This window comes from Lineus longissimus, chromosome 1 (genome assembly GCF_910592395.1).
Source record: "Lineus longissimus chromosome 1, tnLinLong1.2, whole genome shotgun sequence".
Classification (NCBI taxonomy): domain Eukaryota; kingdom Metazoa; phylum Nemertea; class Pilidiophora; order Heteronemertea; family Lineidae; genus Lineus; species Lineus longissimus.
The window spans coordinates 15,301,100-15,317,320 of NC_088308.1; the positions used below are offsets into that span (position 1 = coordinate 15,301,100).

General features: G+C 40.7%; 1 protein-coding gene across 5 annotated transcripts in view; it reads right to left on the reverse strand.

Moving 5' to 3' along the window:
• The window catches only part of LOC135488681 (H(+)/Cl(-) exchange transporter 7-like), a 353,896-nt gene that overhangs the window by 56,806 nt on the left and 280,869 nt on the right, over positions 1-16,221 (reverse strand). For all 5 annotated transcript variants that reach the window (XM_064773357.1, XM_064773347.1, XM_064773384.1 and 2 more), the window contains exon 20: positions 1,562-1,654. In XM_064773357.1, the coding sequence (XP_064629427.1) occupies positions 1,562-1,654 (93 nt within the window). The remainder of the gene's footprint in view (positions 1-1,561; positions 1,655-16,221) is intronic.

Consider the following 16,221-nt stretch of genomic DNA (forward strand, 5'->3'; position numbering starts at 1 on the left):
AAGTTTGTGTTTATTGTTGGCCGCGGATGGCGCGTTTCTTTATTGTTTAGACGTTACGACGTTTTGACGTCGCAACAAGAAAACTCACTTGAACAACATGGCGAATCTTTAACGCAAGAACATCCTGCGCCGCCTAACCGCATTATACCGCATTTTTTCCGCTTAATTATAAAGCTAGCACGCGAGGCCTTTACGTGAGTAACGTGTAATGTGTAATGTGTAATGTGTATATAATGTCAATTAAATGATTTGTGAATTGTATTCTTTTTTTTACTATATCCGCCACGTATAGTTGTTTTTTTTGTCCTCCGCCGGCTACGGGCTGCGACAGGAACAAAGGGAAATAGGTATTTTGGAGGGAAAATAGATGATTCCAAGGAGAGAAGATGTGTTTTGAGTGCTTCTGCAGCAATTTTAGCTGTCATTGTTGAGAGGCGGAAGAGGCGGCGAAATAAACCAAAGATAATATGGACCAGGCCCTGGATCAAGATGAGGGTGGATCATGGGGCATATCACTGCCTGTTAAAGGAGTTGTGGCTGACTGACAAGCCATCATACAAACACTTCCTGCAAATGGATGAAACTTCTTGAAAAGGTTTCACCACCCATTACGAAGCAAGACACACACTTGAGAGTTGCTATACCAGCCTCTTGTTCAAGACACATGACCTCAGGTAGATCACATGACACAAATCCTATTTCTGATTGGCTGAAGAGTTTGCAACATTTTTACAACATGCAACAAAGAATTGCATTGCATTTAATTTGCAACAATTTTACAACAATTTTACAACATGTTGTAAGACGCGTTTTGCTCTGCACACTACGCAACATTTTTGCAACATTTTTGCAACATTCGTTGCAACTGGAAATGTTGTAAAAATGGAACAGCCTCCTTGCTATTGTTTTGGGTTTGGTAATTAGGCTCACGCTGAGTTGGGAACAATGGACGATCTTGAGGGAAGATAGAATAACACAACCGCTAAATTGGCCTGAGCCAAAATGGAGTGGACCTGAGCCCATGAACGTTGGGTCTGAGCTCTGTATATGCAGTGTGTCCCAGTACAAATTGTGGGGGAACCCCATGGACCTGATCGTAAATAACGATACTAGCAGGTCAGAGTCAGAATGACTCAATGAGGAGCAAATGGCCACTGACTCACCAAGCTGAGCCAAGAATGTTGCATTCCAGAAGAAGCGCATTAACTCAGCTATTTCATCAGTAAATCTAAGAGGGAGAGGAAAATAATTCACAAGAAAATATCCAAGCACGAAAAACCATGAGATTATCCAAATCATCATCAAGGAAAATCGAAGATCACAGTGGGAATGATCACATAAATGAAGAAAACTAGAGTGCACAAGGCACAGGTAAACTTAACCGGAGTCCATACAGCAGATTGGTCAGGTTCACAATAGTTAGCTATCATCTCCTATCTCATGGTATAACATTATGACCATGATTGACAGGTGAGAAAGAATTCTTGGTTTTTCCAGCAGTTGAACCCATAAACGGATGGTGGCCTTACCATTACTCAACCAATTCATTTTTGATACTAACCTCAATAGGGGGAAATCGCGGATAGGCTTCCCTGAAGTCCTCTAACCGAAGCTTGTTTTGTATTCTTCTACCATTTGCTGTGTCACTAAATGCCTGCAACAAAAGAAGAAAATCACTAAGAATTAGCGACAAATTTATGCACCAGTCAGTTGGGAGCTTAAAGGAATGGGCAGCTTTTTACTGCAGTATGTTTGATCTTCTTCTGGTTCATCAGTCAGCTATTTTTCTGAATAGGTTTGATGCTTTTCCAATTTTGTTTCAGCTCTTAGAAAGCATAAAACACATTATTTGGCGTGATTGACGTTTCCCGCCACGTGAGTGCCTGCCGAGATCGGCGTTCACGTCATCCCGCCATTATGACGTCATTACCATTATCGTCGCAGTTGCAGGGTAATCGAGAGCCAGCAGGTATGAATGGTATGGATTTTTGTCTCGGCACAACACGTCACCATGTATCGATCTGCACAAACATTATCTCTGCTCGACCGGAGGCCTCAACAGGGGTCACTCGGAAACAAAATCGGAAAAGCGGGTTAATTCAGTCAGTTTTTGAATTTTTCCATTAATGTGTTATTAAATGATGGGGAACTGCAACTGAGGAATTGAAGTCGACAGCTTGGTAAAAATGCCCCTTATAATACAAATGGTCCTTTAAACACCTGCTCTCAAGTGTCTAGGCAGGCTCTGCGTCGAATTAACGTGGAATGCTTATTGGCACAAAACTAATATTGTGAATCCTAAACATTACAAATTCTGCAAAAATTTGAATGTCCGTTGAGATGGCAACAAACTCTCAATCTAACAATCAGTCAGCAAAATGGGACAAATGGGAAAAAGCGCCAGTCATGCCCTTGCTGTATGTTTAGCTGATAGTAACCACAAACTGTTCTTGTGATAACGCACTGAAGTATCACATATCGCTATAACCTACTCATTACCATAATGTGTTACCTTTTAGTCTGCACGTCATAACTAACCCAATTTGCATTAATGTTATATCATGGTAGAATTACACCAGTAATATCATTAATTTGGAACAAAGATTAAACTTGTCGACAGGCTTTGATCAAGCCTACTGCATATTGGCAAAAACGTTGTCACCCCTCAAAATATCTCTCAAAAGACAGCTGATGAGGAGTATCAAAGAGTGCCTCGTTTTGAATTCTTTTTTTTACATAGTCAGGGCGTAGTTCATAGTAGGTCGACTGTGATGTGTGGCAGGGAACTGAGGGAACAGAATGCAATTTCCTTCCAATTGTCATTACTGAGTAAGATTTGTCCCTAACTCTCATCTACCCACTAAATATGTTCACTTTATTACCACTATGTATGTCATGCTCAACTAGAGTTTAGCACCAAACGTAAGCCCGATACTAAGTAATTAACCTTATTTCCCAAACACTTCTAAGAAAACATTATACACATTTTCAGGAGTTTATTCCCTATATTCACACACAACTAATACCTTATTTCTGTTTTGAGATTCCTCACTAGATGCATGTTGGCCAGAGAGCTTTGCTCTACCCATGTGGTTGTACACATACCCTCTATAATGAGTGCGATTACAAGTTGAAGGTTGTAACTATAGGTGAATCATACTAGTTGCGATAGTTCTTTGGACCCTCACAACCTAGTAGATGAATGGTCACAACCCAGTAGACAACCAGTAACTCCAGTCAGGACCTTTGAAACAAATCTGTTGAACTTCAGCCTGAGACAAACCAGTCCAGTAGATGCATGGCCACAACCTAGGGACAGCCAGTAAATGCAGTCTGGACCTTTATATCAATTCCATTGAAATGTTGGCTGTGAAAAACCAGTCCAGTCGATGCGTGGTCACAAACTTGAGGCAAGCAGTAAAGGCAGTCTGGACCTTACATCAAATTCTCTGAAGTGCAGGTTCAGCCAAACCAGCACAGTAGATGCATGGTCACACCTGGTGATATTAATGAAGACTAGCAAAGGCTTTCATCAAAAACTCCATGTACATTTACACTAGGCCTTTCTGTACAAAATTGAAGTAAAAGCATTTGCTAGACTTACACTTCAACTGGTAAGTGTAAGCCCAAGATGGAAACACCCAAATCATAACATATCACTTGCCTCTTGCCACTTGCACGATTATTTGCTAGTTTATGATTAATGTGTACTGGTAGACCACACAGCCCAGAATGAAATTCATACTTTTTGTAAAAAATATAATCTAGCATTGACTATCAACATTTTTTAGTACTAAATACCATAATTAACTGATATTTGGGAATGACGACGTCATTCTAGCAATCACCATCAGATTTTAGCAATAATATCGGATCATGATTACCAAGTATGTTGCCAATGACCTTTTGAGTCCCCTGGCGGGACAGCATCCCGCATAAGTTACCATTGCATTAGCCCACGGCGGGATGCAAATCCTGCCTACCATGCCTTGTATATTCGTTATCTTGACAACTGCTGCCGCCTTTTGTCTGAGAAATAAACCAATGTACTAGTGTGTCCTGTGGTCATCAATTCAATGATCCATCAATTTACATTTGAAAAACATTGCCGTATCCAGGGATAAAAAGTGACCGTCTGTTGCTAAAAAGGCCCCTTAGCAGGGGGCATGGTATACCCCCAGGACTGAAAAGGTAAAAATAGCATCGCAAAGCGAGCATAACCCCTCAGCCTAATAAGGTTGAAGGTGAGATAATGGTGAAGTTGGCTTAGTGGAGTGGCTAGTTTGCATATGGAAATTAAAATTGTGGAAACCTATTTTGAGGATGTGAGCGTGGCGGCCATATTGAATTTTGGAGCGCGCTGATTTTCGAAAGGAACCTTCCCCTTTCAAAACTGCATTAGGCCTACACCCACTAAAAATTGATTCCATCCTCCAAGCCATTCTCCTCGAAATTGACGGAAACCGATTTCAAGCACGTTGCCCTGGTGACCATATTGAGAATCAGAACGAGCCTGTTTTCTAAAGGAACCTTGCTCTAGTCACCCTCAACATACATACGAAAAATGAATTTAATCGGACGAACGGTTCTCCTCGAAATTGACGGAAACCGATTTCAAGCACGCCGCCCTGTGTGAGCATATTGACAATCAGAACGAGCCGGTTTTCGAAAGGAACCTTCTCTAGTCATCCCCAACGCACATACAAAAAAAAATCATGATTTTAGCTAGCATAATTCCCGAGATATAGCCGAAAGTAGTTTTTCGCATGAAGCGCCCCCTGCGGCTAAGTGTAGGTCGAAAACCATCAAAACTGCCAAAAGGCACAATGGTACCATAAGACCTTCAAACCACCCAGAGATGAAATGCCCAGCATTTATGGTTACAGATATATGTTCCGGAAACCACTGATGGTCAATTTACGCTACTTGACCCCTGTGACCTTGAAAAGTAGGTCAAATTAAAAACCCGGGTATTATGTGATGTAGTCTCATGAGAACTGTCCTGAGTAAAAATATCATGATTCAAGCTAGCATATTTCATGAGATATAGCCAAAAGTAGTTTTTCGCATAAAGCGCCCCCTGGGGCCAAATGTAGGTCGAAAACCGTCAAAACTGCCAAAAGGCACAATGGTACCATAAGACCTTCAAACCACCCAGAGATGAAATGCCCAGCATTTATGGTTACGGATATATGCTTTGGAAACCACTGATGGTCAATTTACTTTACTTGACCCCTGTGACCTTGAAAAGTAGGTCAAATCAAAAACCTGGGTATTATGTGATGTAGTCTCATGAGTACTGTCCTCAGCAAAAATATCATGATTCTAGCTAGCATAATTCATGAGATATAGCCAAAAGTAGTTTTTTGCATGAAGCGCCCCCTGGGGCCAAGTGTAGGTCGAAAACCGTCAAAACTACCAAAAGGCACAATAGTACCATAAGACCTTTAAACCACCCAGAGATGAAATGCCCAGCATTTATGGTTACGGATATATGTTCCGGAAACCACTGATGGTCAATTTACGCTACTTGACCCCTGTGACCTTGAAAAGTAGGTCAAATCAAAAACCCGGGTATTATGTGATGTAGTCTCATAAGTACTGTCCTGAGTAAAAATATCATGATTCAAGCTAGCAGAATTCATGAGATATAGCCAAAAGTAGTTTTTCGCATAAAGCGCCCCCTGGGGCCAAGTGTAGGTCGAAAACTGTCAAAACTGCCAAAAGGCACAATGGTACCATAAGACCTTCAAACCACCCAGAGATGAAATGCCCAGCATTTATGGTTACAGATATATGTTCCGGAAACCACTGATGGTCAATTTACGCTACTTGACCCCTGTGACCTTGAAAAGTAGGTCAAATCAAAAACCCGGGTATTATGTGATGTAGTCTCATGAGTACTGTCCGCAGTAAAAATATCATGATTCTAGCTAGCATAATTCATGAGATATAGCCAAAAGTAGTTTTTTGCATGAAGTGCCCCCTGGGGCCAAGTGTAGGTCGAAAAATGTCAAAACTACCAAAAGGCACAATGGTACCATATACCTCATAACAATTTTGTACACTATATACACTCATAAAATAAAATGGTCCAGGGACCAAGTGCTCACCTTGGGTAATGTTAATGCATGTAATTTGCAGTGGATATGAGAACAGTTTTGGTCATTTTTTGTCAATTTTGTGATCATAGAGGTAGTTGTGTGGTAGTGCAGCTTTCTTTCCTGGGGCAGTTTATATCAATACTCCGTCACAAAACTGAGCTTAAAACATTTTCCAAGACTGCCGCTGGTAAGATCAAAAGAAAAAGAGGAGCTCTGTTTGGTCCATCTGATTGCACATATAACTTCATGTTATCAGTGTGATTACAAGTTGAAGGTTGTTACAGAGAGTAAATCTTACAAGTTGCCATGGATCCTTAACAGTCGCAACCCTGTAGACAACCAATTACTACAGTCTGGACCTTTCCATCAAATCCATTCAGCTTGAGACAAACCAGTCCATTAGATGTATGGTCACACCCTAGGACAACTAGTTAATGCAGTCTGGACCTTTGCATCAATTCCTTGGAAGTGCAGGATGTGAAAAACCAGTCAAGACGATGCATGGTCACAACCTTGGAGCAAACAGTTAAGACAGTATGGGCCTTTACATCAAATCCTTTGAAGAACAGTATGAGACACACCTGCCCAGTAGATGCTTGTTCACAACCAGAAACAGCCTGGACCTTTACATTAATTTCTTTGAAGTGTAGGTTGGTTGTGACAAACTAATCCAGTGAACAAGGTCCAGCCTAGGCAAAACAACCATTCAGTAATTGCAGTCAGCTTCACATCAGGGACAACCAACCAGTTGCAAAGTGCAAGGCGAGGACCAAGTGCAGGGCTTTAGATAACTTTTTTGGTCAGGAAGTTAAGTACTTCCTTAACATTATTGATGCACCATTTTGGGAGTTTGGGGTTTTAACTGGCATTGCAAAGATCCAAAGTTCTCTTGCATCTCAAACCACAGAGTAAGTGTAGAGCTTGTCCTATTTCGCCACCTCGTCGTCTTAGTTGATAATGGCTGTTCCAGGCTTCATTATTCATGCTCCATTTCAACAGCTGGACAGCCGACGGGAACCCCTGAATTCCGAAAAAAAGCCCCTAAACAATGGAGCCAAAGCACGACAGATTGGTACTCGAGTTCCTCGTTGGTGGCACTGCCGTGCATAATTCGTAATTAGATATTCTCAATACCAGTAACCTTGAGATTCAGTAACCAATCACAGCTCTCACTCTGGGCACGTGCCACTAGGATGACTTCACTGGCCGCCAAATATGGTCAGCTACTATCGTAGTAAAACATTTTCATTCATAAAGCTGTACATGCAACATCGTTCATTGGCCAGCCGCATGATTAAAGCCGAGGACAGACTACCGTCTATTGCTCACCAAGATCAAAAACAGATGTAGGGTCACCTGGCAAGTCACTCTTCCTGGCCTCAACAACTGTGCGTTCACACCAATGTCAGGCACAGACAGTTTTAGCTACCTGTACCTGTCTGTGACGTCACTGGAGGAAAATTTTTTGGAGGGAACCATCTTCAAAGTACGGGTTTACATGTCAAAAACATATAATCGGAACTCCACCTTAAAATGTAGACTCAAATAGCTAAAAAAGCTAGTGCCTAGTATCATGAATTTATTCTTTCTTGGTGTAAAGGGCTTGAAAGAGTTAAAAACAAAACCTCTTGTTTACATTTTCCTTGCTCGAAACAGTTGGTGAACCATTCGCAAACGACAATTCTACCTGAAGTAGCCTCCCTGTGGTGGCAATCTTGGCGAAAATATAGAACTCCCCACCAACTCACCAAGACTGGGTGAGAGTATATATAATTTCATTGACCAAGTGAATTGCCGGACCGTTCACATATGACAAGACATCTGCAGTCAATTAAATTAATCACCATTGGCCAATTTTTCTTGGGTGTCTGTCCTCCCCTTTACAGGACTTGGGCATGGTAGAGTAGCGCCAGTGGGGGATTTTGGAACTAATTGTGAAAGACTGACTATCAAGTGCCATCCGTGCTGAGGAGTGTGAGGCGGGCGGGCGGTGAAAGTTTTAAGTTTGACGCCAAACACATTGGGACTCGGGATTTTTGGACGTCAGAATACACCTTCAGATATTAGAAAGCGTACGCTGAAATCAGATGTTCATTTAGGGGGTGTCACAATACGTTTTTGGCCCAGAAAAGCTGGCGTATTGCTCTTTTCCACGGGCGTATATACGCCCATACGCCCGATATCTAAAACCCTGCAAGGTGAAAACTTACCAGACACACTGATTTTTTTGTAAACCAACTGCCACATACTGTTTATTCATTTTTGCTTAGAAAGTGATGTCATCTGGCGGTAGCGGGAATTCAAATTTTTGGGGTAGAATAGAGAGTCCCTAGATACACATCCACGCTTGTTTAGAACCTTCTAGCTCAAATAGAAACGAAACGTGCCACATATCGGTGATTTAACAAACTTCGACCTCTGTTACCTTGAAAAGCAAGTCAAAGCAAAAACCCATAAATATATGATGTTTCCTTGCTTGGAGTACCTACAAAAAAAATTCATGAAAATCCGTCCAAAATCACGGGGCCTATTGCAAGTTTTCTTTTTTTGCATTTCGCCCCCTGGTGGCTAAACCAAGAATATTTTCGGAACGAAATTTGGTGTGAATCACCCAAGGGCCTAAGGGTACATATGTGTACAAAGTTTTAAGTCCAGACCTCAAGCGGTTACAAAACGTGCCGCGCTAACATACGGAGCCAATGGATGACGACGACAACGACGGCGATGACGGACGGCAGGTCGTCGCATAGGCTCACGAGGTGAGCGATAACATAACGTCAACGACACATCAATGGTGCGACCTGTTCCTCAGACCCCATGTCTTTGTTGACATGAGATCACCAACCTGTCCAATCATGGATTAGGGTGAGAGGTCATGGGTCATAGAATGTAAACATACGTTTGCATGTTTTGTACCAGCTTCGTCCAATAGGTGTAGTTTTTGTTTACAAGTGGTGGACCACAACCAATTTGTGATACAATTGTCTCTGGTAAAAGGATGCTTTCATCTGGGCTTTGGAGAGTAGAGACAAAACAACAGACAGTAAATTGTCCACATATTTTAACAATTGTTATCAAAAATGAGGCAGTGTAAGCAATGTGTAGATGTCAAGTTGTTGATACTGCATGCCCTCTTATGACGAAAGTTTGGAAAAAGCGTTAATTTTGATAAGGACATTTTTGACATGTCCTACAAGATTCATGATGATGTAAAGCGTACAATAGCAACCAGGCTGAAATTTACATAGTTGATCCCAGATAAGCACTAAGCGCTAATTTCTCTGATATATATACAATTTTAAAGACAGGCGGGTTTTTTTTGACTGATCAAGTAATGGATTCCGTATTTTCGTTTGATTGCAACATATTTCATCAATGTGCCCATTCTTAACTGCCAAGCAAAAAAAGATTCCGGGCGCAGTTTTCATGAATGAAAGTGACGTCAGCAGTTTAAACTGTAAATCTTATTCAATCATAATTAGTGTTGCCTTCTTTTCAATAAAAGGCCAGGGGCCATTCTGCTCACTGTATACAGTCAGTTGGCCGCCCCCCCCCCCCCCCCCCCCCCCCGTTCGCAGCGCTCAAAAAGCGTTTCTCTCTGCGTTGCGCTGCTATTGTCACCTATCGGTAAAAATTTGGTACTAACTCGCGCCATATTTGTGGCAGAGACTAAAACCTCTGTAGCATGCACGACTGTTCGGGGAGAGCGATTCATCAAAGATGGCGAAATTGTTAGTTATTAAAAGAAAAATTGGTGTTTATTTCATCAAATTCCAAACAAAATAAACCGAGTTTGATCAATTTTTCGAAAGATGATATTTTCGCAATCTTCGCTGAACATACCTCACTCAAAGATATTTTCCCACTTTGCGACGATATTTGGTAAATTGATTTTTTGCGAAGTGGTTGACCAATCCTAAATGAATTCATATCTTTTAAAACATTTGAGCACCCGGTTTCCTAAATATTTCTTTTTTGGCACTTAATTTGGTGATTTTTCGAAGAAATCTCATTAATATTTATGACGTTTTGGATCACGTGATGTTAATCAAGCCGTTTTTCGCGGCAATTGCGTGCACGACGCGATATTGTAAAAATATTTTAATGCACAGCGTGTCTCAAAAAAATTTTGGTTAAAAGTGAGAATGGCATGATGGTAGCCTGTTTGAGTTCTGTTGATGAATATGCTTAGTCTGACTATAATTTCTACAACTTATGGCCAAATGACCGGATGATTTTGAGCCTTTTGATAAAGCTACTGGTAGAATAGTCATCAGACATGTCAGAGTGACAGTGACTGAGTGAGTGTTATGTTATGTTATGAGACTGGAGGTATGTCATGTGTTCCACCATATCGTCATTGATATTGACCAGGAATACTATCGATTTGTGTGGATGTGCTGAAACAGTAAAGCATGAGCCATGATGCTTCACTTTCGAACAGATCCAGGTGACTGAGATGTCTACTACTACTGTTGGGCAATCCGGCTGATTCTTAATTCAGAAATTTCTCTGTATATCCTCTGTGAAAATAAACTTTCTCATAATGATATATCTCTTGTTTGTTTGGTAATTTTAGTTGCCTATGTTTAGGCACTTTTTTGGCAGATTTGCCTGTAAAAGGCTGCCATAGTTCAGGAAAAGAAATCAGATACACATTACAATGTGGATCTTCACAGTCCAAAACACCAGGGCCTACTAAGTGACATGGCTCAATAATAGGCATTGTCTGGTAATTTTGGACGACCTTTGGATGGATAGTTTATTTTCCCTGACCCTGGCCTGGGTCTGAACGGGCTTCAAAGCCATCAATGATGCTTATAAAGCCGGGAATAGCCTCATCAGTACCCCCACAAGAGTTATTTTGTGCCAGACATCGCGCACAGAACTTACCATCATCTCATTTTTAGAGTCGCTGTATCAGTAAAAGATAATACCAAAAAGCTGATAAAGTATGTAATTTGAGCAGCATGACCAATGCCAGTCTTAAAGGTGTAAACTTAACCTATTACAGGACATCTTCCTGCAAGATCGTGATTGGTTTAACTTGAAGTTTGTCATCAATTTGTCTGTTGTAAATGTACATCCATGCTGTTATCATTCAGGAAAAATCTGCTTTATCTTTCAGCTAATACTTTCACTTCTCCAGTCAATCAGGTTTGATGAACATGTCAAGCTGTTGAATGGTGTAAACAAATAACGTCACGAATGAAAATAAGTTTGATTCCTTCCACTTGAAAAGTTCAACAGCACCACTTGCAAGAATTTGAATTTGGCATTGTGTTTTACACCCTTCAACAATTGACTGTCTGTTTGTTATTAGTGTTCTTGTTTCAATGTTAGTGTTTCACTGTTAAAGAGTTTCAAGATGCAGAAGAGAGGATTAGTTATCTTTAATGTTAAGTTTCTTCTTTGCATCATTTTGTCATTAAATTTGGGCAATGGTGGTCTCATGAAAGGAGGGATGGGCTATTGGACAAGTTTTCATAATCAGTATTTTAGAACACGTTTTGTAGCGATGGTGGCGATCCTAGTGTTCGGGCTCTTCGGCTCAACTTCGGGTGTGGTCGGAACCTAAATCCGGCTGCAACATTTTCTGACAAAAATCAGAGGCAATTTAAATGTATTTTCCAGCCGTGCGACGGAAATAATCATTTTTACTATCGCGTTATTCAGTCATAGATACATATAACAATAAATATCAGTCATTACCTCCAAGCACGCGTGATGTTTTTGATGAGTTACATGCATTTATTCAACAAAAACACGTGAAAAAATTGCAAATTTTCGGGCGACGACCGCTGTTCAAACAGCAAATTTCAGGACTTTTTACACTTTTTTCTTAATGAAACTACTAATTGATGTTTCATCTAGAATAATATGTTCAGTTTACATGTCATTCAGAAAGATTTTGGTTAGTTTAGGATCGATTTCCAACTTCATATTTTTCACGCTTAAATTTATGCGATAATGAGCTCGTAATTATATGCAGTGACGTCAGAGCGCAGAGAGAATTACGCGGAAATGGGGGCGCGGCCAACTGACTGTATAGATATTTTGTGGTAGGAATTCATCCAGGTTAAATGAAACGGCCAGGGGCCATTGTGCTCACCATATAGATATTTGGTGCTTTGGAATTCATCCAGGTTAAGAAACATTGTACATGTATAGTATATAGGTCAAACCAAAGTCGGTATGACATGTGATGTATCGTTGCTTGGAGTAAGTACCATAAGAATATCATCAAAAACAAGTCACTAATAAACGAGATATTGCACTTTTTACCTATTTTAGTTTTTGGACTCCTGGTGGCCAAGTTGAGTATCAGATCAGATCGAAATTTGGTGTCCGAGGTTACATAACGTAGGGAGTCATGTGTAACAAATTTCAAGTTCATACCTTTAGTGGTTAAGAAACGTGCTATAGTTACATTACAATCAAACGACCAATTTACACCATTTGACCTCTGTGACCTTGAAAATCAGGTCAAATCAAACACTCATATGATACGTGATGTATCCTTGCTAGGAGAACCTTCCATAAAAATGTTATTGAAAACGAATCACTAATAAGCGAGATATCACACTTTCTAGGTTTTCACTTTTGGCCCCTGGTGGCCAAGTCGAGAATCAGACCAGACTGAAATTCAGGGTCAGAGGTAAGCTGACCTAGGGGGTCATTTGTACAAAGTCTCAAGTTCATAGCCTAAGGGGTTAACAAACGTTCCACAGTTACGCTCAAATGGCCAATTTACGCCATTTGACCTCTGTGACCTTGACAAGTACGTCAAATCAAAAACCCGTATCATATGTGATGTATCCTTGCTAAGAGTATCCACCATAAAATTTTTACGAAAAACTAATCAGTAATATGCGAGATATGGCACTATTCAAATTTTTGGTTTTGGCCCCCTGGTGGCCAAGTTAAGAATCAGACCGGACCGAAAATCAGTGTCACAGGTTATCTGACCTAGGGGGTCATGTGTACCAAGTTTAAAGTTCATAGCTTTAGTGGTTAAGAAACATGCCATATTTACACACAAACGGCCAATTCACACCATTTGACCTCTGTAACCTTGAAAAATATGCCACATCGACCTGATTTTTTGTCAACATGTAGAGCTACATTACAGGTGTCTACATACCAAATTTAAAGACTATAGGACGAATAAAGACAAAACGTGCCACTATCGGTGAAATTTTAGAGTTTGACCTCTGTGACCTTGAAAAGTAGGTCAAATCAAAAACCCGCATTATATCCTTGCTAGGGGTACCTACCATAAAATTTTTGTCAAAAACAAATCAGTAATAAACAAGCATAGCGTTGAATGTCCCCCGTCCCTGTTGGGTGTTTTTTGAAAAATGTGTAGTTTGAATCCATGTGGTGTTGATGGCTATCATTGACTGAAGTTTATGGTTCAGTTGGGTGCCCAAGTAACGTGACACACCAAATTTCAAGCCAAAATATTTTGTCGTTCAGATGTTACAGAGCAGAAGGGAATTTTCAAGATTTTCAGGAAGTGCCCCCTATGGGGCAGAAAAATGTATGAAACTAAAAGGTCGAGAGATATATCGTGTACCTTTGTTAGCCTAGTCTACCATAAAGATTTGGTAAAGATCAGAGAAATATTAAGCGAGTTCTAACACTGTTTTGGAACCTGGTGGCAAATCTAGACTGAAACTCGGCCGATTTTTCGACGCGAGACACCTTTGGCCCACCCTCTATCAGCACACAAAATTTCAATCCAAAATATTTTGTCGTTCAGAAGTTACAAAGTGGAAGGGAATTTTATGATTTTCAGGAAGCGCCCCTATAGGGCAGAAAAAATGGATGAAACTAAAAACCCTGGTGATATATTGTGTACCTTTGTTGGCTTAGTCTACCATAAAAATTTGGTAAAGATACTTTATGAGTTTTTGGTTTTGGCCCCTTGCAGCCAAATGGAGAATCAAACACGGCTGATTTTTCGACGTGACAGACCTTTGGCCCGCCCTCTATCAGCACACCAAATTTCAATCCAAAATATTTTGTCGTTCAGAAGTTACAGAGCGGAAGGGAATTTTTATGATTTTCAGGAAGCGCCCCCTATAGGGCAGTAAAATGAATGAAACTAAAAACCCGGGTGATATATCATGTATCTATGTTAGCTTAGTCTACCATCAAAATATGGTAAAAATCGGACGAATATTGAGCGAGTTCTAGCACTTTATGTGTTTTTGGTTTTGGCCCCCTGGCGGCCAAATGGAGAATCAAACACGGCCGATTTTTCGACGCGACAGACCTTTGGCCCACCCTCTATCAGCACACCAAATTTCAATTCAAAATATTTTGTCGTTCAGAAGTTACAGAGTGGACAGGAAACGTGCGTCCAGGGAGTGCTGAGCGGCGCAACATTTTGCCCCCTACTGGCCAGGCTGGGAATCTGACCGGGATGATTTTTAGTGGGACACATCTTCAGATGTCCTTCACTCCTTCCACCAAATATCGATTAAATTGCTTGAGTCCTTTAGAAGCTGTAGGGTTGAAACAAGCACAAAGTTGGTGCCATGTACTAATACCATGTCCCCCTACACAAGCTCCGGGGGACAATGAGATATTGCACATTTTAACTTTTCGGTTTTAGTCCCCTGGTGGCAAAGTCAAGAATCAGACCAGAGCAAAATTCAGTGTCAGGGTACATATGACCTTGAGCATGATGTATACAAAGTTTCAGGTTCATAACACAAGGGGTTAAGAAACGTGCCACAGGATACAACGGACGACAACGACAACGATGACAACGGACACAGAGCTATCGTATAGACCCCCCTAAGGTGAGCCAAAAACATACTGCATGTATAGTATATAGATCATGTCAAAATCGTTATGAAATGTGATGTATCTTTGCTCGAGTACCTACCATGAAAATATTATCGAAAAAAGTCACTAATAAATGAGGTGGCACTTTTTTACCTTTTCAGTTTTGGCTTCCTGGTGGCCAAGTCAGGAATCATATTGGACTGAAATTTCGTGTCAGAGGTTATCTGACCTATAAGGTCAGGTGATCAAGTTGTTAGCTTCTGCTGATAAGAAACGTGCCGTTTTTAAATTCTTTGACCTTGAAAAGTAGGTCAATTCAAAAAGTCATATGAAATGTGATCTATCCTTGCTTGGAGTACCTACCATACAAATATTATCGAAAACAAGTCACTGACAAACAAGATATTGCACTTTTTACCTTTTCAGTTTGGCCCCCTGGTGACCAAGTCGAGAATCAGATCAAACTGAATTTCGGTGACAGAGGTTATCTTCCATAGGGGATCACGCGTATCAAGTTCATAGCTTCATAGCTTAAGAAATTAAGAAAGGTGCCATTGTTACACTCAACGGGTTAATTTACACCAATTTACCTCTTGACATTTTAAAAGTAGGTCAAATAAAAATCCCGTAAGATATTGATGTATCCTTGCTTGGAGTACCTACCATAAATACATCATCGAAAACAAATCACTAATAAGCAAGATATTGCAATTTTTACCTTTCTTAGTTTTGGCCCCCTGGTGTCCAAGTCAAGATTCAGATCGGACTGAAATTCAGTGTCAGAGGTCACATGATGATCAGCGATATGATCTTTGAAAATAAAACCTGAGTAGACACTTTCTCACGTGTTTTATGAGGACTGGGCAGCAATCATTGTCGCGGACTTCATAGTGAAGCGACCACCTCTCTGTAGATCGAAAGTTCTTTCCTCATCCACATCCTTGGAACTGCTTTTCTAGATGGTGGCAACTTGCTTGTAGTTGAGGCGTTGTAAGGAATGAAATTAGCACCTCTACAGTCAGTTGGCCGCGCCCCCGTTCGCAGCGCTCAAAAAGCGTTTCTCTCTGCGTTGCGCTGCTACTGTCACCTATCGGTAAAAATCTGGTACTAACAACGCGCCTTATTTGTGGCAGAGACTAAAACCTCTGTAGCATGCACGACTGTTCGGGGAGAGCGATTGATCAAAGATGGCGAAATTGTTAGTTATTGAAAAAAAAAATTGGTGTTTATTTCATCAAATTCCAAGCAAAATCAACCGAGTTTGATCAATTTTTCGAAAGATGATATTTTCGCAACACAGCTGTTTCAGCTAGAATAG